The sequence below is a fragment of the Lagenorhynchus albirostris genome, chromosome 12 (genome assembly GCF_949774975.1).
Source record: "Lagenorhynchus albirostris chromosome 12, mLagAlb1.1, whole genome shotgun sequence".
NCBI lineage: Eukaryota > Metazoa > Chordata > Mammalia > Artiodactyla > Delphinidae > Lagenorhynchus > Lagenorhynchus albirostris.
This window is the reverse complement of record NC_083106.1, coordinates 37,470,369-37,496,041: the sequence shown is the minus strand read 5'-3', so window position 1 is coordinate 37,496,041 and position 25,673 is coordinate 37,470,369. Positions and strand designations below refer to the sequence as shown.

Below are 25,673 nucleotides of genomic sequence, written 5' to 3'. Positions count from 1 at the left end.
CTCTTGTGGCCAAATGAACTTTAAAAAATTTGATACTTGCTTTGACATTAATTGGGATATTGTCGCCAATCATTTTCTATTTAGCAATACCCCCTCAGCAATTTTTATTTTGTTTAAATCCTATAAGAAGATGCGATCTACCTTAATATTTAAAAGTTAAATATTATATCTATTCTGCTATAAGAGACTTTTAAATAATAAGTGTCAAATTAAAATTGCAGCTTTAGGTCTCACCCAAGAAGCAATTAGAATGAATATATTGTAAACATAGAGGAAAAGAATTCTAGCCATTTCAGAACGATTTGGCCTCAAAAACAACGCAGCTGATGGTTTATATCAACAACGTTGCTCAGGATTCATTTTGGCCATTGCTACTGTGTTTTTAATGAGTAATATTTCATGCCAGCCAATCACATTTCACTAGATCATTATATAAGTTGGCACTTTACAAGAAAATAAAGAACACTGACCTGAAAGGGTAGAAGTGAGACATTAATGTATCCAATAGATATATATATATATATATATATATATACACACACACACACATATATATAATTATATACATATATATATCTCATCAGTTTTTTTTTCATTGAGAAATTGAAAAAACCCTTTAATGAAACCTGACTTCTTCATATTGTCCCTCACTGTTTTAGATCAGGCATCTTATTTTTAGTTTGGAAGATGAAGCAGCTGGTTCAGGCCAGGTGCTATGGTACTAATATTGATGTAAGATCTTGCTCAGATGGGTAGTGCAAAGGGAATCATTGTCCCTTGATTTCATCATGCTGTCTCTCAAATTTATTTTTTGATCTGGCATTTGACTTTGCATTATACCCAGAGAGTTGGAAATCACTAAGTCCTGCAGCTGCAGAGTATATATAGATACAGACCCTGTAATGTTACCTCACGCACCCAGCACTCACTATTAGCTGTCTCTGTAAATGGAAGATTCTGTTGTGTAACAAAAACTGGTTATTTTTCAACGTATGGTAAGAGAGGCCTAGAGTTTGAACCCACTGTGGGTGTGTGAAAGGGGATGGGGTAGAGGGCTAGGCCAAGGGGCAGGGCTATGGGAGGATTAGGGAGCCATTAAGTTAAAAAATACTGTTTTCTTATAAAGTCTCCTCGACCCTTCGGTGTATGGATAAGGCGACTTTAGAATCTGATTATGATTTTTAATATTGTTCTTAAAGCTGGTAAGAGTAAAGCTATCTGAAAACCAGGGAAAAGTTAGGCATAGAATTAATTAAATTCGAATATTTTTTCTGCCATCCTTTTTTTTACTGATGTTTTTTTATAGTGAGAATATACATAATTGAAATAAAATAATCCCTTAAAATAAATAGCTTTTTTTTTGAATTTTATTTTATTTATTTTATAAATTAACTCTTTTAAAGCCTTATATGGAATTAAAAAGTACTCCTTGGAAAGTATTAATTTGCCCTGTTACTACATTTAATGAGATAATTTACCGCTTCCAAGTAAGTGATTTACACAACGTCATAGTTCTTTGCAGTGGGATAGCTGTGATAAAAATTACTCCCAGGCTTCTGACCACTCATTTTTCTGCCTCGGTTGTCTCTTGATCTCTTCTTTCTTCCTAAATTTGGGCATTTCTGAAGACCTAGCTCTAGTTTTGCCTTTAGAATGATACATTTTGTAGTGGATAAATCAGTTGGTCAATAAATATTGATTGAATACATGCAATGGGATTTGTACAGAGTTTGGTGTTATGGACTATGTAGGGAGAAAAAACTTTCCTCCACCCTCAAAGGTCCATGGCTGGGTCCGGAAATTAAACTAACAAAGACAGATGAACAGGAGAAAAAACATCCAGATTTATTTCATGTAATTGTATGTGACACAAGAGCCTTCATAAGGAAAAGAAACCCAGAAGAAACAGTTCAGCCTGAGTGTATGTATGCTAGGTTTGAAAAATGGGCAGTTGTGTAGAAATACGACAGGTTAAGGAGTGTGAGATAAGTGTAGTAAAATGGGGGAAGCATGGTAAGGCCAGTTTGTTGGGATTCTTCTTGGCGTCTCTTTGTCTTCATAGATAAGGATGCTCTTTTCCTCTGGGTATAGGGAGGGCACCTTCTACATGAGGGTTTTATGACCTGTTTCAAGGGAGAAGCCTGAGGCGAAAGTCAGAATGACTTTGCTTCTGCTGTTTTCTCACACTCCTTCAGCTTAAAATATTCAGTAATGCCAAGGTGCCCTATTTGGGGGTGGCATGTCCTGAACCCCATCAAATTCAAAAAGGAATATTACGACATGGAGCTTTCCTTCCATCTGGTCAGCAGTACTAAAATGATTAGACTATCTCAGGGAGGGTTCACTGATGTGGTAAGTCTAGTCGAGTGTTGAAACATGGAGAAAACTTAGATGATTTAACATCAGAGGTAGTTAAGATGATGGATTTTGAAGTTTAATGTAGTTTTTAAGAGTTTAGCTGCTGGAATCAGATTCTCAAATGCTGCCTCTACACTTTGTGTCACCTTGCACAAATTGCTTCACCTCGCTCTGTACCGCACTTTCTTAATCTGTACAAGGAGGTTGATAATAGTATTTACCTCACTGAGCTGTTGGAAGAATTAAAATAATTAATACATGTAAAATGGTTGTAATGGTAACTGGCACCTGTTAAACACTCAATAAATGTTGCTTTTGTCATTATGAAGAGCTTTGAAACCTGACAGGAGTTTACATTTTATGAGATAAGTGACAGCCAACATAGTTTCTTTATGTGACATGTTCAAAGCAACATTTAAGGAAAAATAGGTAGAAAGTGTAGGACCAGTTCACATGGAGGAAAGCTCTAGTCAGGGAGACCACTATTAAGCTGTAGAAGGACATTCAGGTTTTAAGATAATGAGAGCCTAGGATAGTAGCTACGATAGAAATGATGGTAGCAAAAACCAACACCTGTATTTTCTTTGCAAAACATGTTTGGCATAACTGTCAGTACCTCTGTAATTAAAACAATATCTCGAGGTCATTATGAAGAAATAGAAACTTGGTGCTGGCTCCCATCATGTGGTAAAGAGTGACAAGAGAGGGTGCACAGCTGATAATGGAGGAACTTAGGAGAAGTAATTGTTGAGATGGAATGACAGAAGTAGTTGGGTAGAGTAGTGGAGAGGGTGCTGGGTCAAAGTTCTCAGGGAGGAAGGGGAAGGAGTGACTCTGTTGGGAGGCCTTCAGTTTGGGATTGGAAACCAGTTCAGTGAGAATGAATAAGTAAGAACTTGTTTCAAATTCTTTGGCGCTTGAAGTGACAGTAGTAAAGCGATAGAAATGTCCCCCAGGCAATTGCAGAATTTATTTAGAGGTCAAGCATAGTCATTCAGATTGGGTGTTTTCTGGCTAGTGGGAAGCAAGAAGTGGGCTGGCCACTGTGCTTTCAGAAATGCCACACATGGGGTTTGGAGAGGAAAAGGAATTATTGGAGAAAAAAGAAAAGAAGTACTTGGAGTAGTTGGAGAAGGACCAGTTAGTGTATCCTCAAGGAATGACATAAGAGTGGGGTGAAGGAGCACCCAGAAGGGTAACACCCTGAAGAGAAAGTTGAGCAGAAACAGGGCTGGGTCAGCATTCGGATTTGAAACTCGGGGAATTTTTGATAAAGCTGTTTTATTAGAATGGGGAAAATCAGAGTGAGGGACTCAGGAGGAAATAAATAGTTAGGAAAAGAAGGCAACATATATAGACCATTTCTTTTAGAAGTTAAATACTGAACTGGGAGGTAGAATCCTTGGGGTTTAGTTCTGGATTTGCCGTTAACTGCGTGACTTTTGACAGTTTATCTGTTACTGATAGAATTTATCTGCACATAACTGAAAGTACTTATTTTTACATTTAGGAAGCACTTTTGACTTTTTGAATAATCATAATGTGTATAGTAATACAACACATAATCAGGATCCTAAAAACAAGTGAAAGAGACCCCTGAGCATCCAGGCAGACCCATCTCACAGAATCCATGCATGAAAGCCCATGCACTGTACAAATAAGTGATGGAAACCGTTATACATGACATGACTATAATCTGGTATTATAAACCACAGCAGACCATTTGGAGGGGCAAGGTGAAGAAAAGAAAGAGCTTTATGGTAGGTACACTGATGGCAACGAAAACTATATTACCTAGTAAAAACCTAAAGGGGCAAAATATAAGTCTAGCAAATATAAGAATTAAAATGTAGCAGTTTGGGGACATTTTGAGGGGAGGGTACCATCAACCCTGATTCACCTTGCTTTATCTTTGAGGACCTTATTATTAGGAGCTTAAAGTAGTTTACAGTTTAAAAGTTACTGTCCCAGAACCCAGTTAGCAAGTGAAGGGTTTGAGTTTCAGGGCTAGATCTCCTGCTTTAGAGACAGGATAGCGGGCTGGCTGCCTTTCTGCTTCTCTGCCTGAATGAAAAGTTGAGTTCAATGTGCTATGTTTCAGAAAGCAAGGAAGTACATGATATGCTTTTTGAAAGATATCCAGTCATTAAGACTAAACAAAAAGGATTTTTAAAGAGATTATCATTTGGGAAATAGCAATTGAATTCAAAAGATATTCTAGTTTAGAATAGATTATTGACACTAATTAATTGACAAGGTTTATCTAAACTTCTGTTTTCAAAGTATGCTAATATATTGGCGCTGATTTTGAACACAAAATTAGGTACCAGTGTCATGTCCTAATCCTGAGAGAATGCTGCGGCACCTAGCCCCAAATTTGCTATGTATTGCATATCAGTCTCTTATTGTTGACAATGGATCATTTTTTTCTCAGATACTATTAAAGTGATCATTAACAATATTCAGGATGGGTTAAAATGGGCATATTCAACTGCGCTAAAGCAAAATTCAAGTTGAAATTTGCTTTGAAAAGCACTTAAACTGACTCTGTTGTATATTTCAATAACTTTGGTTGTACCAAAGCACCTTATTTTGCGATCTATTAAAATCTCCCACTGTGTGTGTTTAAAGATTTCCTTTGCTTTAAAAACAATGATAAAAACCCTTATGCAACATTCAGAGTGATATGTGTTTTCAAACAGCAGCCCATCTTATTTCAAGAGATGGAATAAGTATCATTAAAATGGTAACTCAAATCAGTTAAAGCACTTTTGTGGAAGATTTAGATTAAAAGTGATTAAGAACCGCTGTGGTTCGCTGATAGATGCTATTTTGTATTATATTAATTTCCCCATTTAAAAATAGATGACTGCTTTTAGTGCCTTAGGAGAACATTCAGTATCCCCTGAAATGCATGGATTTAGTGGGGTGATCCCATTATATGGTGTCACTGGCCTGAAAAGAAGAACACTGCTGATCGAAGACATCTCAGCAAGGCTACTCTCTCAGCATCAACAGACCCATGACAAAGACTGCAGGAAAAAGAAAGATTTATCAGCTTTTGCCTCCAAAATGGCCAAGAGAAATTTGAAGAATAAAAATGTAACTAGTTGAAAATCCTCACAATGTTGTTTTGAACAGAGCTGGTTGAATGTTTGGTGTGGAAAGTGTTAAAAATCTTGGCAAGAGATCAGGCAAATTGAACAAGTGGATTTCCTGTCCCAGATGTCTACTGTGCCCCAGAACAACTTTGGAATAGCTTTGCAGCTTTTATTCATTTGCTTAATTTAGGCTTCTTCTGGGACATTTCTTGCCTATGTATGTAAAAACCCGATACAATTCAACTACTTGATAGATTTTGTTTTTAGTGAAGTTAATGTCAACCATTTAACAAAGGTATCACTTGCATTTGAGCATTTTTTTTATGAGGTGGTGTTATGATTAGCATAGTAAAAACCAGAAATATTTTTAAAATGTTTTTCTAAGATCTTTCATATTTTGAAAGAGTGAAGGTTAAATCTAAAGTGAGGAGATGAGGATAAAGGAAGAAAAGAGAAATTTAAAAACAAATGCAGCATTGCTGTCTATTAAACATTTTTGGTCTGTAGAATTAGGCCTTCAAAACATCACAGGATGGCAGCCTCATACATTATAAATTGCAAAGACATATTACAATTGTTACTAGAAATGAAGTTTAAGTAAAAAAAAAAAGGATGAATTGCAACCATTTAAAAGATTTTCTCATATTTTAAAACATTGATGGATAACACACAGGTACCTAATTAATTTTATATGTATTATTTTTAAACTTTGGTGGAAATTTCTGATAATAAACCACGGAAGCAGAAGGCTGGAGCACCGGGGCTCACCCTCCCAGTCTGCTGGTGTATACCTGAAGGCTCCTATTCCTTGTTATTGCTGAAGAAGCAGCAAGTGTTTGTTCTGCTGTTGTAAGTCCAGTGGTATTTTTTGCAGGACAGGGGAAGTCTGCTCCCTGAGGGAAAAGTAGACTGGAAGAGGGATGTTTCCTCTTCAACTTGATGCTTGATGGCCAGCTCTCACCCTAGGTTAGAGGTTTGAATTTGGAAGCAATTAAAAAGTAATCTCGGGCTTCCCTGGTGGCGCAGCAGTTAAGAATCCGCCTGCCAATGCAGGGGACATGGGTTCGAGCCCCGGTCTGGGAAGATCCCACGTGCCATGGAGCAACTAAGCCCATGCACCACAACTACTGAGCCTGCGCTTTAGAGCCCATGAGCCACAACTACTGAGCCCGCGTGCTGCAACTACTGAAGCCCACGTGCCTAGAGTCTGTGCTCTGCAACAAGAGAAGCCACCACAATAGAAGCCCGTGCACTGCAACGAAGAGTAGCCCCCCGCTCACTGCAACTAGAGAAAGCCTGAGTGCAGCAACAAAGACTCAATGCAGCCAAAAAAAAAAGTAATCTCCATTTTCAAGATGCAAATACTATCGAATTATAACTTGTGGGTCTTTTTCTTTTCTTCTGAACATTTTGTGGAACCTCTTCAAAGTATAATTTTACTAATGGCTCTTTGCATCAAGAAGCTACAATTATAAGAAAAAGTAAAGTTCTAAGTACTTCATTAGAATTTATTTCCCCTCTATTTTAAAATTAAGTGCATTCAAATCTATTAAGTAACTGTCACAGTTGAAAATAATCTTGCCAACATGTAGTGTATGTGTGTTCTGTTTTGTGATGGCAATATCATTAGGGGTATTTCTGAGAAATGTCCAAAAAAAACGTGTGTGAGCATGACTGTTCAAACTATTAAATTAAAATGCTATTTTAATGGAAAAAAGGCTAAATGATTGCACCAAGGTTCTCACTTTTACTTCAGCTAATTTTTAAATTACCAGTAGAAGAAGTGCATTTTGTGAAATGAAATCTGCTATACCTCTTCTTTTGTTGCCTAAAAGGAAAGACTATTTAATTTTCTGCAAAGTTTAACACTGAACTAAAAATGTGATAGGCCAGATGCGACACTAGGGTAAGGATGAGAAGATAATTGTGATAGGCTGTTATGATTTATAATGGCATAAACTGAAAAAAAATTTTCAATCCCTCTTTTCTTTATTTTAGATTATTTAGGACAGCCTACTTCCTTTTGTAAGAAATTCTGCTCAGGACCAATCAGCTAACCTCCTATCCTAAGTAACTATTGGAAGCTTTCTCTTGTACCTGTAAAACGGAAAGGAATCTGAAAAGCAAATGTAACTAATGGTCCATAAATATGAATTTTAAAGAAATATGGTAAAATCTTTAAGTTTTAAAAATAATTTAAAATCAAGAGATTTGAATCGGGGAACAAAGTGTTCTTTGTTTAAATCTCCTGCCTTCTAAACTTTGCCATGGAACTCTAAGCCAGGGATTTGTAGAAATTTTTTGACCCCTGCAGTAGTCTTTACTATTAAAATAAAATGCAGCTTGCTTTGCAGACCATCCCTCAGTCCACTTTAATTGTTTATGTTATCACTTGCATAAATATACTTGAATTACTTCAGTAAGTCCTTCAAACAATTTTCCATTCTTTGAAGTAACTTGTGGTTTTTATATCCTATTTCTTCTACATTCCTCATCTCTCACTCTTACTCTCCCATTAAACTTCCAGGAGAAGTAGTGGAATCATTATTTCTCGCTCTTCATTGTTCCTGAGCATTTCTCCTTTCACCGGGAAACACCCGCTATTCTCCTGAGTAATACAATGAACAATTTAAATGTAAACCTTATGTAATAGAGTTGCTTACTGTTATTTTAATTCAGTTACAGAAGAACTTCAAAAATGTGTTCATACTCAGACACTTGTAGAATTAGGAAATCAAGAGGAAAGAGCGGACATTATGGAGCTATTTCCCTATCACTTTCAAAAGAAGCAGGATGATGTCAATATCCTGTAAGGTCTGGGATTTGATCTTACTTACCCTCTTGGCAGGCTAATGACTTACTCTCTTATTGTTTTATGGATGTTATTGGAAGACATGAGACTTCTGAGTCAGAGACAGAAATTCATTATGCATAGCACCACAAGCAGCATGAGCTTCATTATGTGAATTAGAGCCCCTTGTGTCCAAGTCCCAAAGAGGGGACAGAAGGAGAGAGGACTCCATGGGCCTAACTGGATGCTACACGCGCAGTAGGTTTGCATCACAACTGAGTAGCACTGAACTCCCTTTACCAGGGCCCCTTTCAGATAGGGGAGGCCATGTGACTAGGCTATATGGAGAAGTAATGTGATTTCTTACCAAGGCAGGGGATGCAATTAAAGAAACAGCATGTTTTGCGACACAGATGACACAATGGAGAGAGGCCAGGGGAAGAAATGGTTAGAACTTCAATTTCTAATTATTTTAATTTCTTTTTAAAGGAAATGTTTTGTATGACTTTTATTATGTATACATTGTTATTAGTGTGGTGAATATAGATATAAATAAATCCATTTATATATATACATATATGTGAGATATGAACTCAAGTAGTTTTAGCTGATAGGTATGTGTGATAAAAAACATTTTGAAGATAGCTGACTCAAAAGATGATTTTTTTTAATTAAACATATTTATTGAGTGTCTACTATGTGCTTGGTACTGACCTAGGTGTTATAGTTACTTCAATGAACAGAACAAAGCTTACTGACTCTCCTGGTGTTGGACCTTACATTCTAATGTAAGTTAGGGAATAAGCAATGTAAGGAAGATAGGAAATAAACATGATAAATACATAAAGTATGTATTATTTTAGAAGCTAAGTGATATGTTAGAAAGAAAAAGGAAAGCAAGGTAAGGGAGCTAAAATTTGCTATGTGAGCCATATTATGAAGGGTTATCAGTATGCAAAATTCTTTACCTGGCCTAAAAGACCATTCTTACCAATTCAATGTTTAATTCTTTATGTTTGCCATGAAATTTCATTTTTCATTTGATTTTGCTTTGTTCTTTCTTTGGAATGCCACTCTCTCATGCATGATCTACTTAACTTTTGTTTAACCTTCTGTGGTCCTGCTTAAATATCATCTCCTCTCTGAAGCCTTCCCCAATGCTTCCACACTTCCTCTGCACTTATGGAGTTCTTAAAACTTGTACTTAATGAGTACTTAAAAATGATACTGGCCTATCATTATTTTTCTCCCTCTACCTCAAAACAGTAAGCTTCTTGAGGGTAACACCAGGTCTTATTTGGTTCTGTTTACTTGGTCCAGTCAGTGTTGTTGAATAAATGCACACATTTTAAATCATTGGTTAAACTTAATCGAGATGCATAAAGAAGGGTCCTAAATTGTGTTGGTGAAGTTCTGAAGAAGCTACAGTGACACTGTGTTGCTGACTAAAGAGCATTTGTATGGATAATTTATACAGGAGAGTATAAATTTGAGTATAAGTTTGAGTATTACTCAAATAACAAAGGATTCAAGTTAACAATAGGAAGGAGTTTAGGATTCCGGAAGTTTTCCAGTGGAATAAAATATGGTGGTGTTGGTTTGCAACCTTGGGAGTTTCCCGGGTGAAGTCTGAATCTGCCCCTGTACATGGAGGGCAAGGAGAAACCAGAGAAAGAGACAGACCATTCTAGATTGGTAGGTGGCAGGTTTAATGAGCAAGGGGACTTACACAGTAGGCTTGTCTTGGGCAACCACAAGATGAATGGATCTCTGTACCCGCTCACCAGAATCGTAAGAGTTTATGTAGGGGCCATATGGAGTTCAGTCACATGTACCATTTAGACGATCTCAATAGCACATTACTTTCTCAAGGCTGTACCCTTGAAGTAGCTCCTAGTGCAGGAATGGTGGGCAGAGCATACATTCCAAGCATAGGGGAGGAGGCAAAGAACCTCTGATTGCCCAGGTCCAGCTTGTAGGTTAACCAGCAGTCATGTCCCCTCGATAACCTCCAATAGGTGGTTATAGTGTTAAACAGCTCATAAAAGCCTACTTCAAATCACAAATGTGAAACAAAGTTCTGACATCATTATTCTATGCCCTTCCTGCTTAAAACCATTAAATTGTGTCTCGTCACTTCTGATAAAGTCCAAAATCCTTAGTGTAGAGCCTAAGGGGTTCCTGAATGACCTCATCCCTACTTAGCTTTTGGTCTTCTTCACCCACCCTCCCTCCCCTTACCATATTGTCACTGTTTCACTTCCTCAAATGTCTCAGCATCTTGCTCTCAGGAGCTTCATGCTGTACCAGGCCAGGAATAGCCTGCCCTCCCACCCTCACAGTAGCCAGCCTAACTCCTACTAAGCCTTTAAGCCTCTGCTTAAAAGATCCTCTATGAAACTCCCGCTGACTTTCTGGCCAGGTCGAGTCCCCTGTTATATGCTACCATAGTGATCTTTCTGAGGACTTGATGAACATTGCATCTGTATGCCCCACACTGTGTCTGGGATATAATAGATGATCAATAAATATTCGTAGAGTAAATACAGGCGACTTAACTGTCACTGAATAGATACTTCTGGATACCAGTAACCATTTAACTATACCAATACATGTATAAGAAGAAAATGACTTTATACTTCTGTCCCGAAGTCTTCTCTACTGTTGAACTATCTAAGGGTCTCTCCCCTTCTAAACTGTATTTTCTCCTTAAGCAATCTCATCTGGGCCTACAGCTTTAATTATCACCATTACCCAGATGACTCTCAAAGTAAAATCTTCAGTTCAGAATTCTCCCTTGAGCTCTAGATCTGTGTATCTAATTGTCTATCTGACAGCTTCCCATGAAAGTATCAAACATATATCAAGTTCCATGTTTTAGTTAAGATATTGCTAGCTGTTGTAGCAAATGTAGTCCAAAATTCCAATGGTGTAGCACAATAAAACTTGATTTCTTAGCCCAATTCAGAGTTTCTGGTGGGCATGCAGCCTTCTATATGGTAACTTTTAGGGAAACCTACTTCCTTTTACTTGGAGTTTTACTCTCTTTTAGGGCTTGTAGACTTTTGCATGAGGTCAGTGGTTGGGGAACCAAGAAGCAGTAAAAATCACACCTGCTTCTTAAGCTTTGTGGCCCAGTACTATTGTCCGTACTCCCCTAGTGAGAACTAAGCACGTGGCCCTAGCCAGATGCAAAGGATCAGGGAGGGCTGGGAAATATAGTCTTTGAGCACCTAATTCCCACAATAATTCTCCACTATGAAATAAGCATCAATTTTTGGCTGACAGCTAGTCACCTCTGACACATTCAACATGACCAAAATTCAGCTAATTTCCCAAAGTAACTGAACAATCAAGCCAACAGACAGATAAACCCTGGCTCTCCTCCAGTGTTCCTTATTTCCAATAATGCCACCTGCATAAGCGGGAGATACAGGTGTTGTTCTCAACATCCTCTTTTTTTAGATTTTTCATCAAAGGGGACTATAATTTGCTGCTTTAATTAATCACCCCAAATCTGGGATTAAAAGAACTTTAAAGGTTAGGTAAGTAGGAGTCAGAAGCCCCAGAATCATCTCTGACTCTTCCCTCATCCCATGTGCAGTCATTACCTGGTCCTGTTGATTTTGTCTCCTAAATATATATTGACTGGGTTCATGTCTCTCTTGTAGCCAGCCTCCTCCCCTGAACTGATCTTCCCCACTTGTCCTCTGGCTCCTGGCTCCGCTTTGTCTTCTTTACACAGTGGCCAAAGTGAACATTTAAAATGCATATCTAATTGCATTATCTCCCTTGCTGTTAGCACTTCAAAGCGGCCTACTGCTCTTAGCAGAAAGACAAAAACTCTTAACATAATTTACAAGGACACCGTTATCCTGGTTTCTACCTCAGCTTACCTTTGTTAGGATTTTCTATCTTTTCTAGCCACACTGTCTTCTGGTGTTATCCATGCTCTAAGACCTTATTTTCAAAATTGTTTCCTCTTTTTCTAACCTAGTTAACACTTACATATCCTTGATAACATTGTAAAGTATCACATTCTCAGGAAAACTTTTCCTTCTCTCTCTAATCAGGTCAACTTTATCCACTGAACAATTTTAAAGCAACTTGTATTTCTGTTTTGTAGCACTTGTGACAATAAGTTTTCACATTTCCTTATGTGATTATTGGATTAATATTTGTGTTTGACACTAGATTTTATTTTCTCAGTGGGCAAGGATTGTGTTTTGCTCGGTTTTTTTCTCTCCAGCATTTATATCACTGCCTGACAAGTGATCAGTGTTTAATAAATTTTTTTGAATGAATGAGTGATTTTGTATACCAGGTGGTGTTATCAACTGAGGGATGAATGGCCATTATCTTTGCAGGTGTATGGAGATATTGATTTAAGAATTTAGAGCATCCCTGATATTTTGAAAGCTACAGGATTTTCTACGTTGCATATTTAAGATTTCTTTATGGAACAATGCAAATCTCGCAAAGTTTAGAGCATAAAGACCAGAAATGAATTTGTTTTGCTTAGCGATTTACATCAGATCTTTACATGGTTGAAACTTTCTTTTGTTATTCATCTCACTGGGTTTCCTAGCAACCTATGTTGCCATTGTGGTGGGACATTCTACAGATAGTGGCATCTTTAGTGTCTTTCTGAAGTATTGCGTTTATCTGTCCTGAAATTGTATACTTGCAATTGCATTTCCTAAATATGTATATCTATCTATATGTATATGTTCATATCTATTATACTTGCTGAAAATAGTATAATATAAGCTTATTAAATAATATTTAAATCTTTTGAATCTATGATTCTCAAAAGTCACCCTGGCAAAGATATTTATTTTTAATTTCTGGGAAAAATAATTCCAGTGTCTAAATACTTAGTTTTATCTCACCCTTCCTCCTCCTGCACCTCCTCCTCTTCTTCTCTTTTTCTTTTCTTTCTTTCTTTCTTTATTTTTGGTCTTTTTTTTTTTAACATCTTTATTGCAGTATAATTGCTTTACAGTGTTGTCTTAGTTTCTGCTGTATAACAAAGTGAATCAGCTATATGCATACATATATCCCCATATCTCCTCCCTCTTATGTCTCCCTCCCACCCTCCCTATCCCACCCCTCTAGGTGGTCACAAAGCACCGAGCTGATCTCCCTGTGCTATGCAGCAGCTTCCCACTAGCTATCTATTTTACATTTGGTAGTGTATATATGTCCATGCCACTCTCTCACTTCATCCCAGCTTACCCTTCCCCCTCCCCGTATCCTCAAGTCCATTCTCTACATCTGTGTCTTTATTCCTGTCCTGCCCTTAGGTTCATCAAAACCATTTTTGTTTGTTTTAGATTCCATATATGTGTTAGAATATGGTATGTGTTTTTCTCTTTCTCACTTACTTTGTGACAGACTCTAGGTCCATCCACCTCACTACAAATAACTCAATTTCGTTTCTTTTTATGGCTGAGTAATATTCCATTGTATATATGTGCCACATCTTTTTTATCCATTCATCTGTCGATGGACACTTAGTTTGCTTCCATGTCCTGGCTATTGTAAATAGTGCTGCAATGAGCATTGTGGTACATGGCTTTTTTTGAATTATGGTTTTCTCAGGGTATATGCCTAGTAGTGGGATTGCTGGGTCATATGGTAGTTCTATATTTATTTTTTTAAGGAACCTCCATATTGTTCTTCATAGTGGCTGTATGAATTTACATTCCCACCAACAGTGCAAGAGGGTTCCCTTTTCTCACACCCTCTCCAGCATTTCTTGTTTGTAGATTTTTTGATGATGACCATTCTGACTGGTGTAAGGTGATACCTCATTGAAGTTGTGATTTGCATTTCTCTAATGATTAGTGATGTTGAGCATCCTTTCATGTGTCTGTTGTCAATCTGTATATCTTCTTTGGAGAAATGTCTATTTAGGTATTCCACCCATTTTTGGATTGGGTTGTTTGTATTTTTTTGATACTGAGATGCATGAGCTGCTTGTATATTTCAGAGATTAATCCTTTGTCAGTTGCTTCATTTGTAAATATTTTCTCCCATTCTTAGGGTTGTCTTTTCATCTTGTTTATGGTGTATCACATTGATTGATTTGTGTATATTGAAGAATCCTTGCATTCTTGGGATAAAACCCACTTGATCATGGTGTATGATCCTTTTAATGGGCTGTTGGATTCTGTTTGCTAGTATTTTGTTGAGGATTTTTGCATCCACGTTCATCAGTGATATTGGCCTGTAGTTTTCCTTATTTGTGACATCTTTGTCTGGTTTTGGTATCAAGGTGATGGTAGCCTCGCAGAATGAGTTTGGGAGTGTTTATCCCTCTGCTATATTTTGGAAGAGTTTGAGCAGGATAGGTGTTAGCTCGTCTCTAAATGTTTGATAGAATTCACCTGTGAAGCCATCTGGTCCTGGGCTTTTGTTTGTTGGAAGATTTTTAATCACAGTCTCAAGTTCAGTGCTTGTGATTGGTCTGTTTATATTTTCTACTTCTTCCTGGTTCAGTCTCGGAAGGTTGTGCTTTTCTAAGAATTTGTTCATTTCTTGCAGGTTGTCCATTTTATTGGCATATAATTGCTTGTAGTAATCTCTCATGATCCTTTTTGGATCAGGATCTCATGATCCTGACACCGTATTTCTGCAGTGTCAGTTGTTACTTCTCCTTTTTCATTTCTAATTCTGTTGATTTGAGTCTTCTCCCGTTTTTTCTTGATGAGTCTGGCTAGTGGTTTATCAGTTTTGTTTATTTTCTGAAAGAACCAGCTTTTAGTTTTATTGATCTTTGCTATTGTTTCCTTCATTTCTTTTTCATTTATTTCTGATCTGATTTTTATGATTTCTTTCCTTCTGCTAACTTTGGGGTTTTTTTGTTCTTCTTTCTCTAATTGCTTTAGTTGTAAAGTTAGGTTGTTTATTTGAGATATTTCATGTTTCTTGAGGTAGGATTGTATTACTATAAACTTCCCTCTTAGAACTGCTTTTGCTGTATCCCACAGGTTTTGGGTCATCATGTTTTCATTGTCATTTGTTTCTAGGTATTTTTTGATTTCCTCTTTAATTTCTTCAATGATCTGTTACTTATTTAATAGCATATTGTTTAACCTCCATGTGTTTGTATTTTTTACAGTTTTTTTCCTGTAATTGATATCTAGTCTCATAGCATTGTGGCCGGAAAAGATACCTGATATAATTTCAATTTTCTTAAATTTACCAAGGCTTGACTTGTGACTTAAGATACGGTCTATCCTGGAGAATGTTCCTTGAGCACTTGAGAAGAAAGTGTATTCTGTTGTTTTTGGATGGAATGTCCTATAAATATCAATTACGTCCATCTTGTTTAATGGTCATTTAAAGCTTGTGTTTCCTTATTTATTTTCATTTTGGATGATCTGTCTGTTGGTGAAAGTGGGGTGTTAAAGTCACCTACTAGTATTGTGTTACTGTTGATTTCCCCTTTTATGGCTGTCAGCATTTGCCTTATGTATTGAGGTGTTCCTATATTTGGTGCTTAAATATTTACAATTGTTATATCTTCTTCTTGAATTGATCTCTTGAGCATTATGTAGTGTCCTTCTTTGTCTCTTGTAATAGTCTTTATTTTAAAGTCTATTTTGTCTTATATGAGGATTACTACTCCAGCTTTCTTTTGATTTCCGTCCCCTCACTTTCAGTCTGTATGTGTCCCTAGGTCTGAAGTGGGTCTCTTTTAGACAGCATATGTACAGGTCTTGTTTTTGTATCCATTCAGCCAGTCTATGTCTTTTGGTTGGAGCATTTAATCCATTTACATTTAAGGTAATTATCGATATGTGTGTTCCTATTACATTTTCTTAATTGTTTTAGGTTTGTTATTGTAGGTCTTTTCCTTCTCTTGTGTTTCCTGCCTAGAGAAGTTCCTTTAGCATTTGTCATAAAGCTAGTTTTGTCTTGCTGAATTCTCTTAACTTTTGCTTATCTGTAAATGTTTTAATTTCTCCATCAAATCTGAATGAGATCCTTGCTGGGTAAAGTAATCTCGGTTGTAGGTTTTTCCCTTTCATCACTTTAAATATGTCCTGACATTCCCTTCTGGCTTGCAGAGTTTGGGCTGAAAGAACAGCTGTTAACCTTATGGGGATTCCCTTGTATGTTATTTGTTGTTTTTCCCTTGCTGCTTTTAATATTTTTTCTTTGTTTTTAATTTTGGGTAGTTTGATTAATATTTGTCTCGGTGTGTTTCTCTTTGGGTTTATCCTGTATGGTACTGTTTGTGCTTCCTGGACTTGGTTGACTGTTCCCTTTCCCATGTTAGGGAAGTTTTCAACTATAACCTCTTCAAATTTCTTTTTCTATTCTTCTTCTGGGACCTCTATACTTCAAATATTGGTACGTTTAATGTTGTCCCAGAAGTCTCTGACACTGTTCTCAGTTCTTTTCATTCTTGTTTCTTTATTCTGCTCTGCAGTAGTTATTTCCACCATTTTATCTTCCAGCTCACTTATCCGTTCTTCTGCCTCAGTTATTCTGTTATTGATTCCGTCTAGAGTATTTTTAATTTCAGTAATTGTTTTTTTCATCCTTGTTTGTTTTCTCTTTAGCTCTTCTGGATCCTTGTTAAATATTTCTTGTATTTTCTGCATTCTGTGTCTGAGATTTTGGATCATCTTTAACATCATTACTCTGAAATCTTTTTCAGGTAGGTTGCTTATTTCGTCTTCAGTTATTTGGTCTTGTAGGTTTTTACCTTGCTCCTTCGTCTGTAACATATTTTTTTGTCGTTTCTTTTTTTTTTTTTTTTTTGATGGTGGTACTGTATTCCTGTCTTACTGGTTGTTTGGCCTGAGACGTCCAGAACTGCAGTTTGCAGGTAGTTGGATAGAGCTGGGTCTTGGTGCTGAGATGACCTCTGGGAGGCCTCTCTCCGATTGATATTCCCTGTGGTCTGAGATTCTCTTAGTCCAGCGGTTTGGATTCGAGCTCCCACCGGAGGAGCTCGGGCCAGACCTGTGGTCTGGGAACCAAGGTCTGGCAAGCTTTGTGGTGTGATTAAAAAAAAAAAAAAAAAAAAAAAAGAAAGAAAAGAAGAAAGGAGGAAAGAAAGAAAAATAAGGAGCAGTACAATATCAAAGAATAAAAAACAAAATAAAATTAGAACGATAAAAATTATACTAGGAAAAATAAAACTATAATTGAAACATCTTCAACAAGGTAAAAGAAAACCACAACAGAAAAAAGAAAGAAAAAGAAAAGGAGGGGTGGGGAATAAGTGAAAAGGAGAGAACAATAGCAAACTGTAAAGAATAAAATAAGATTAGAAAAACAAAATACTTATTAAGAAAAATAAAAATATAAAAGAATCAACAACAATGAATCAACAAGGTAAAACAGAAGCCAATCTAAAAGAGGAAAAAAGAAAAAGAAGAAAAAATGCCTCGGCTATGGGGGCAGAGTTTAGGCCGGGGGTGGAACTTAGGTTGGGGCAGGATTTAGGGTGGGGTGGGACCTAGGTGGGTCGGGGGGGGGGTTTGAGCCTGGGGTGGGGCATGGTGAAGGCCTGTTGCCTGCGCAGAAGGGGAGAGGCAGCTCATGGAAGGGAGGGCCTCTGGAGTTTGGAGTTCCAGAGTTTGGAGGTAAGGCCCTGGGTGAGAGTGTGTAGGTGAGGTTTAGGCCCAGTGTGTTGGAGGGCATCTCCGAGTGTAGAGGTAGGGCCCTGGGTGGGGGTGTAGGGGCGGGGCTTGGGGTCTGCACGGCAGGAGGGAGGCTCTGAGGGCACAGGATTAGGCCCAGGAGCCCAACAGCCTCCCCGGTGCCTAAGTGGACAGGGAAAGCAATGGCCCTCTTCCCTTCTGTTCCCTCGTACCCCTCCCCCACCATCTCCCCCAGTGTCCTCCCTGTCCCCACTGGACCCCTAACTGTGGGTGGGTCTCGCTGGGTGTAGGAACTCCCCCCATCCCCCAGCCACCCCTCAGGGGTGCTGGTCCCGCAGGACCGGCCTTTACGTTTGCTCCCCCCCCTCCCTCCCATTCCCTCAGGACCCATGGCTGGAGGGAGTCTAGGTGGTCAGAGGATCAGGCTTGGGATCTTAGCAGGTTCAAGTGGGTCCAAGTGGGCAGGGGAAACCTGGCCATGCTCCCTTTTGATCCTCTGCCCTCCCAGTGGTTCCCCAATTTCCCCCTTCGAGCGCGGGACCCCCTTCCCCTCCCCCAGCCACCCCTCAGGGGCGTCAGTCCAGTCCTGCCTCCACTTCTCCTCCCCCTTCACTCCCCCAGCACCCCATGTCCTACCCGGTCACTAGGGGTTCCTCCCATCCCCTTAGGTGTCTGTGGACGAATTCCATGTCCTCCTAGTATGCCATCTTGACTGTGCCTTCCTTCTTCTCTTTTTGAAAAAGTTTTTTTGGCCAGATACCACACAGTTTTAACTGTGGTAATAATAAGTGTTCAGTTTGCTTCTTAAGTCCTCTGATCAAATGTTTGGCTGTGAGGTCTTTATAGCACATATTTCTAGTACCTTGGCCTTTAGACTACATTTCTATGGTGCTTCTTGGACCCTATAATAAAATAAAAAAATCCTTTTTTCAGTTTGTTTAATCAATTTGGGTTTCTTTATAAAGTACAAATTTTCTATAGCAGTAAGATGTTTGGCATCCATGTACTCCTGCATTGTCCATTCAGTTTTCCTTTGATACACAAAGTAAATAAGGCATGCACGTGGAAGGTGACCACTTACCTTTCTCTGTCTCCAGAATGGACTCTGTGCTTCCATGATTTGACTCTGAAAGAATCAGTATTGTACAAAAAAGCATGGGTAGCCTTTTTCATTAAAAAAGAAAATTTTTAACTTTTCAGCAGAGTTTAGGGATTCAGAATGAACTATAGCACTTGTAAACTGTTCTTTACTTTTAGAATGTAAAGGTCTTTCCTGAGAGAGAATGCTACACTATGTAGATATATAATCACAATAATCAGAATACTTACTCCCTTTGGCATCTGATTCCTTGTACTCTGAACTGTTCTGAAGAACATGGAATATTGGTGTTGCTTAAAGTTCTCTATGACCTGATATTATTCATTATTTCTGTGTTGGACAGAAATAAAAATGCACAACGTGGGAGCTGTGAGTTTCAGTTATATTTGGGGACTTACTGAGGACTGTAGCCTGGGAGACAGCCTATCAGATAGCTCTGAGGAACTGTTCCAAAGAGGTAAGAGGGGAGGTCAGCACATATGTGATTTTGGAGAAGGGGTATGTGCAGTCAAGCACACATCTTGGTTGAAGGTTAGCTAGTCATAAGGAACAGATATCTTAGTTAATGATTTTAGTGCTTTTCTAAGTATGGGAAGATGCACGAAATTGAGTTCATAAAATTTTATCCTGAGAATATTTAGCTATCTGAACTCCTGTTCTGCCAGTTTTCCTAGAGCCTCATTCCTGATCTCTGTCCTGAATTCTTTTCTGGGTATGTTGAAGGTCAGTGACTACAGTGGCTAATGACTCAGTCCTTAAGGAAAAGGGTGGCAAGTGACATTCTTTAGTTGGCATCTGTAAAGTTAGGAAACCTCTTGTTCATGGTACTCATAGGGAACTGGGCCTGAACCTGTTTCTTTTACTTAAGACATTTTGTGGACTGTTGTAAAATTCTTAGGCAACTGATAGTTTGTTTATATCAAGATAGTTTGTATAATAGTTTGGAAGGAATAAGAAAGAAATGAAATGTCAATATATGTTATATGTAGCTTCATTTGAACTGGAAAACTGAAATAATCATATTCCATTTAAAATTCATTAACTAATTGCACTGATTTCTCCCTGTATTCAGTTTTATTCAATCAGTTGCTATTATTGTTGAATCCTAAAATAAAAATAGAGAGGCATTGGGGCTTCCCTGGTGGCGCAGTGGTTGAGAGTCCGCCTGCCGATGCAAGGGACACGGGTTTGTGCCCCGGTCTGGGAAGATCCCACATGCCGCAGAGCGGCTGGGCCCATGAGCCATTGCCGCTAAGCCTGAGCATCCAGAGCCTCTGCTCCGCAACGGGAGAGGCCACAACAGTGAGAGGTCTGCGTACCGCAAAAAAAAAAAAAAAAAAAAAAAAAGAGAGGCATTTAAATTTTCACCCTCCCATGTTTGTTAATCAAACTGACCAATTTATTCATGCTTAGGTTTTCTGCCTAAGTACTTACTTTTGGTACATAGTTCTTAAAGCATCCTGTTCATAGTTGTTACTTTTTTAATAAATAGAAGATGAGATTAATTTATCTCCAGCCTACCTATCTGCCTCTCTATCCATCCCAAGAGAGGTTGGCACTTATGTCCTTGGGTGTGCTTTCCACTCATGGCAAAAGTAACTTCTTTTTTATTCTTTTTCATAGGTATTTTCTCTAGTACATAAGGCGAAGTAAATGTGGTTTACTCTTCAATTTTGGAAGGGGCTCTTTATGCGTAAGCATAGACATCATATTGCATAAATGAGTGTATTCTTTATTTTGTGGTTATGACCTCATAGCCAACTTTAGGTTTGACTTAAATGGAAAGAATGTAGTCCCTATAAGACAACTGATTTGTCTCCTGCAACTATTGTCTAGAGTTCTGTGGAAATTCTATATCTCTTGAAGTGTTATTTTATTATAATTCATTTTTATGCCCAAGCTACCAAAGGTTCCCATATGGGGTTCCCTCTGAGGTGCATAATTACGAGTTTGGAGGAGGAAAAATAATTTTCCCTCTGCCCTTCTAGGTTCTTGGATAAGACATTCCCCTGTAATAAAAGACAGACTAACAGGAGAAAAACAAACAAAAGGTTAAGAACAAGTATGTGTTCTGTATTCATGGGAGATAGCCAGCAAAACTTCCCAAATGGTCCAAGCCACTATCTTAAATACCATCTCCAGCTAAAGACAAAAGAAAGATGTTGGGTGGGGGGAAACAGTTAGGGGAGTTTTTCAGGCAAAGCACAGTAAACAAGGGTATGGTTGTTATGCAGATTTAAGTCAATGCCTTCTCCATTAATAAGAGTTTCTAGAGATTTAGTCATCCTTTTCTTCCAGGTACAGAGAAGGAGACACCCTTACAAATAGAGATTCCCCTTATAACTGCAAATGTCTCTTACAGAAGGTTAACTTCTACACAGTTTTCAGAGCTTCTCCTGTATCTGCTGCTTCTTAAAAATACCCAGCTCTCCAAAATTAAAGAGGCATATTTTGGGGTCGTATATTTTGCTCCCTTTCAGCAAACACTCTGTGGTTTTTCTTCACCCTGAATCTCTGTTGTGAATTGTATTTATACATATTGAACCATATACTCATCTGTAAAATATTGATAAAAATATGTGTCCTCCCTATTTCTACTATATTATTGGAAGAATCAAAATAAAATTATATATGATAACAAATAAAATAAATATCCATGGGTTCATATTAATAAATGGTTGAATAAAAAAATGAATGGGGAGAAGGTACAATTCTTCTTACAGAAAAATGTCATATGAGATATATAGGTTCTCCCCATTCTGGAATGTGAAGCTTAATTCCCTCCCTGTGAGTGTAGGCTGGACACAGTGACTCATTTCTAAAAGAGAAAAGTATGGAAAGAGGAAAACAGTACATTTACAGTAGAGAAATTTCTATTGTAAATGTAGAGGTTCTCGGTATGTTAAGATCACGTGCCCCCGATATGATGTGATGGGAAAGACAATTCACCTCTCTGGTATTCTTCCCCTAAACCTGTAACTCCAGTCTAATCATGGGGAAAACATTAGGCAAATTCAAATTGAAGAACTTCAAAATACCTGACCAGCAGTCTTTGAAACTGCCAAGTTTATGAAAAACAAGGTAAGACAAGAAACTTACAGATTGAAATGAAGCTAAGAAGACACAGTGACTAAATGCGATGGGGTATTCTGACTTAAAACTTGGAACAGCATAAAGCACATTAGTGGAAAAACTGGTGAAATATGAATTAAGTCTTTACTTAACAGCATTGTTCGCTTAGTTAATGGCATTATACTAATGTTAGTTTCTTGGTTTTGACAACTGCACCATCATTACACAAGATATTAACATTAGGGGAAGCTTGGTGAAGGGTGTATAAGAACTTTAATATCTTTGTAACTTTTCTGTAAATCTAAACTTTTCCTAAACTAAAAAGTTTGTTAAAAAAAAATGAGTGCCTTCAAAAACAGACATACGGATCAATGGAACAGAATAGAGAGCTCAGAAATGAACCCACATACCTTTGGACAGTTATCTTCAACAAAGGAGGCAAGAATATACAATGGGAAAAAGACAGTCTCTTCAGCAAGTGGTGCTGGGAAAGTTGGACAGTTGCATGCAAATCAGTGAAGCTAGAATATACCCTTACACCATACACAAAAATAAACTCAAAATGGCTTAAATATAAGACAAGACACCATAAAACTCCTGAAAGAGAAATAGGCAAAACATTCTCTGACAATCGTACCAATGTTTTCTTAGGTCAGTCTTCTAAGGCAATAGAAATAAAACCAAAAATAAACAAATGGGACCTAATCAAACTTATAAGCTTTTGCACAGCAAATGAAACCATAAACAAAATGAAAAGACATCCTACAGATGATGTGACCAACAAGTGCTTAATTTCCAAAATATACAAACAGTACCTACAATTCAACAACAAAACCAATCAGAAAATGGGCAGAAGACCTAAATAGACATTTCTTCAAAGAAAGACATACAGATGGCCAACAGACACATGAAAAGAAGCTCATCATTGCTAATTATTTGAGAAATGCCAATCAAAACTACAGAGAGGTACCATCTCATACCAGTCAGAATGGCCATTAAAAAGTCTATAAATAATAAATGCCGCAGAGGGTGTGGAGTAAAGGGAACCCTCTTACAGTGTTGGTGGAAATGTAAATTGGTGCAGCCACTGTGGAAAACAGTATGGAGGTTCCTCAAAAAAACTAAAAATAGAGTTGCTATATGGCCCAGCAATCCCACTCCTGGGCATATACCCAGACAAAGCTATAATTTGAAAAGATACATGCACCCTTATGTTCATAGCAGCACTTTTCACAATAGTCAAGACATGGAAGCAACCTAAATATCCATCAACAGATGAATGAATAAAGAAGATGTGGTACATATATACAATGGGATATTACTCAGCCATAAAAAAGAATGAAATAATGCCATTTGCAGTAACATGGATGGACCTAGAGATTATCATACTAAGTGAAGTAAATCAGAAAGACAAACAACATGATATCAGTTATATGTGGAATCTAAAATACAACACAAATGAACATATCTATGAAGCAAAAACACTCACAGAGATAGAGAACAGACTTGTGGTTGCCAACAGGGAAGGTGGTGATGGGGGAAGGAAGGGCTGGGGGTTTGGGATTAACAGATGTAAACTATTATATATAAGATGGATAAACAGCAAGGTCCTACTGTAGAGCACAGGGAGCTATATTCAATATCCTGTAATAAACTATATTGGAAAAGAATATGAAAGAGGATATATATGTATAACTGAGTCACTTTGCTATACAGCAGAAATTAACACAAAATTGTAAATCAACTATACTTCAATAAAATTAAAGAGCTCCTTAAGAAACCAGACCACCTCTGACTCATTTTTCTATCCCCACAAAAGATGTGCCTTAAAATAATCTTGAGAATACTGACATTAGATGTGACATTAGAATGTGATCTGAGAATATTAAATATTATATTTGAGGTATTATTATATTTATTCATATTATAAAAGTAATTTATGTTCAGTGTAAGTATAGAGAAGAAAATAAAAAGCACCTATATTTTGTTTTACTGTCTAGAAATAACTAGTGTTAACTGTTTACGCTTAAAGAACAGTATGTTTTTGGTATGCATGATATCTCAACATTTGAGTTACACTGCACATTTGATTTTATACCTGATTTTTTTTTCATTTAGAAATATTGCATCGTTACAGTACTCTTGGGGAAAGTGGTTCTTAATAATGTGTATCTAGACCTGACGTGTCAAAGAGGGTGTCCTATTATTTGCTTCTAGACCCATTACTCCCACAGCCTCCCATCCCCATTTCTAGGGAATTTTCCCCTTCTAGTTGTTAGACCAAACATTTGGGACTCATCCTTGGCTACTCTGTTTCTCTTCTACCCACATGGAATCCATCAAGAGATCATGTTGGCTCTACCTTCAAAATATATCCAGATTCCAATTATGTCTCATTTCTTCTGCCACCACTCTGGTCCAAGCCAATCCTCCTTCTCTTGGATGTTTGCTCGATTTCTACGCATGTGACATTTTCAACACTGCAGTCTGATTGATTGTATTATAACAAGAATTCGTATCTTTCCTCCCTTCAGAATGCTTCATTGGTCTCCCTATCACTCAAGAGTTAACACTAAAGTCCTTACTACATGATGACATTTTTCTTTCTGAATTTTTTCCCCGTTTTATTCATTTTAGTGTTGTACTTTTTCTTACTCAGAGGAAATCTGAGATAGTTTTCATTACCATTCCACTGTGGAACATTCTGTTCTGTGGAAAGTGATGTGAAAACTCTCCTCCATAATATTCTTTCCAAGAAGTCCTTATTCATGGAAACAGCAGCACTAATTGTGAGAAGTTTTGTAGATGGAACTTGGCTTTGATTTGAGAAAGAGGACAAGCTTATTTTAAAAAGTTACATATGCAACTATACCTGGTTAGTAGGATCTTGAGAAGAACCAAGATTTTGAAGCAGTGGCAGATAATAGGAGGAAAAGTTTACCCAGAAAAGATCGGCAAAGTACGTAATGCAGTATTCTTAGAAATCAGACGCCAAAAATTTCTTTCATGAATGCAACAGTGATTTTTAATTTCCTCTTTTATCTTTGAGAAAAAGAGACCTGGATTAAAGTAATTTGATGTTTTAATAAATGAATAAGGAGAAGCTAAAGTCCTGAAGTCAGCCTTTTTGTTTCTAATATATATGAGAAATTAACTGAAATGATTTTGAATGCTACTTCATAAAATCTCTTCTCTATGAATCTGTATTTTTTAGCTTTTATTACCTCATAAATTCTGAGGGATGATTTATATAATTGAACAGTATCCTTTTCCTTCCATTGTTGATCAAGAAAGCAGGAAGCCATCTTTGATATAAAAGTTATAATCATACATCCTGCTGCTGTCTGAATGAAGGAAGTCATTTTTTATTTGAGTTATGTCAAATTTCTGCTCTTAGGAAGGTTTTTTATTTTATTTTCGAGAAAAAGCATACACTATAAAATGCCATCTGATAAGAAATAACTAATATATTTATTTCATTTCCCAAACAGAGTAAAACTAATGTGCCTCAGGCAAAACAGTCTGTCAACAGAGACACGGTAAGCGAACCGGCACATGGAGGGATCGTGTAGTTAAAGCAGTGTTTTTTGTTACAGTTCTGCCAAGGGGGTTGGGGATCTGGGAAT

General features: G+C 37.5%; 1 protein-coding gene across 1 annotated transcript in view; it reads left to right on the top strand.

The window, feature by feature from the left end:
- NKAIN2 (sodium/potassium transporting ATPase interacting 2) overlaps nucleotides 1–25,673 on the top strand; it is a 981,640-nt gene that overhangs the window by 18,817 nt on the left and 937,150 nt on the right. Inside the window, exon 2 of the mRNA XM_060167694.1 lies at nucleotides 25,539–25,586. Within this exon, the coding sequence (XP_060023677.1) occupies nucleotides 25,539–25,586 (48 nt within the window). The remainder of the gene's footprint in view (nucleotides 1–25,538; nucleotides 25,587–25,673) is intronic.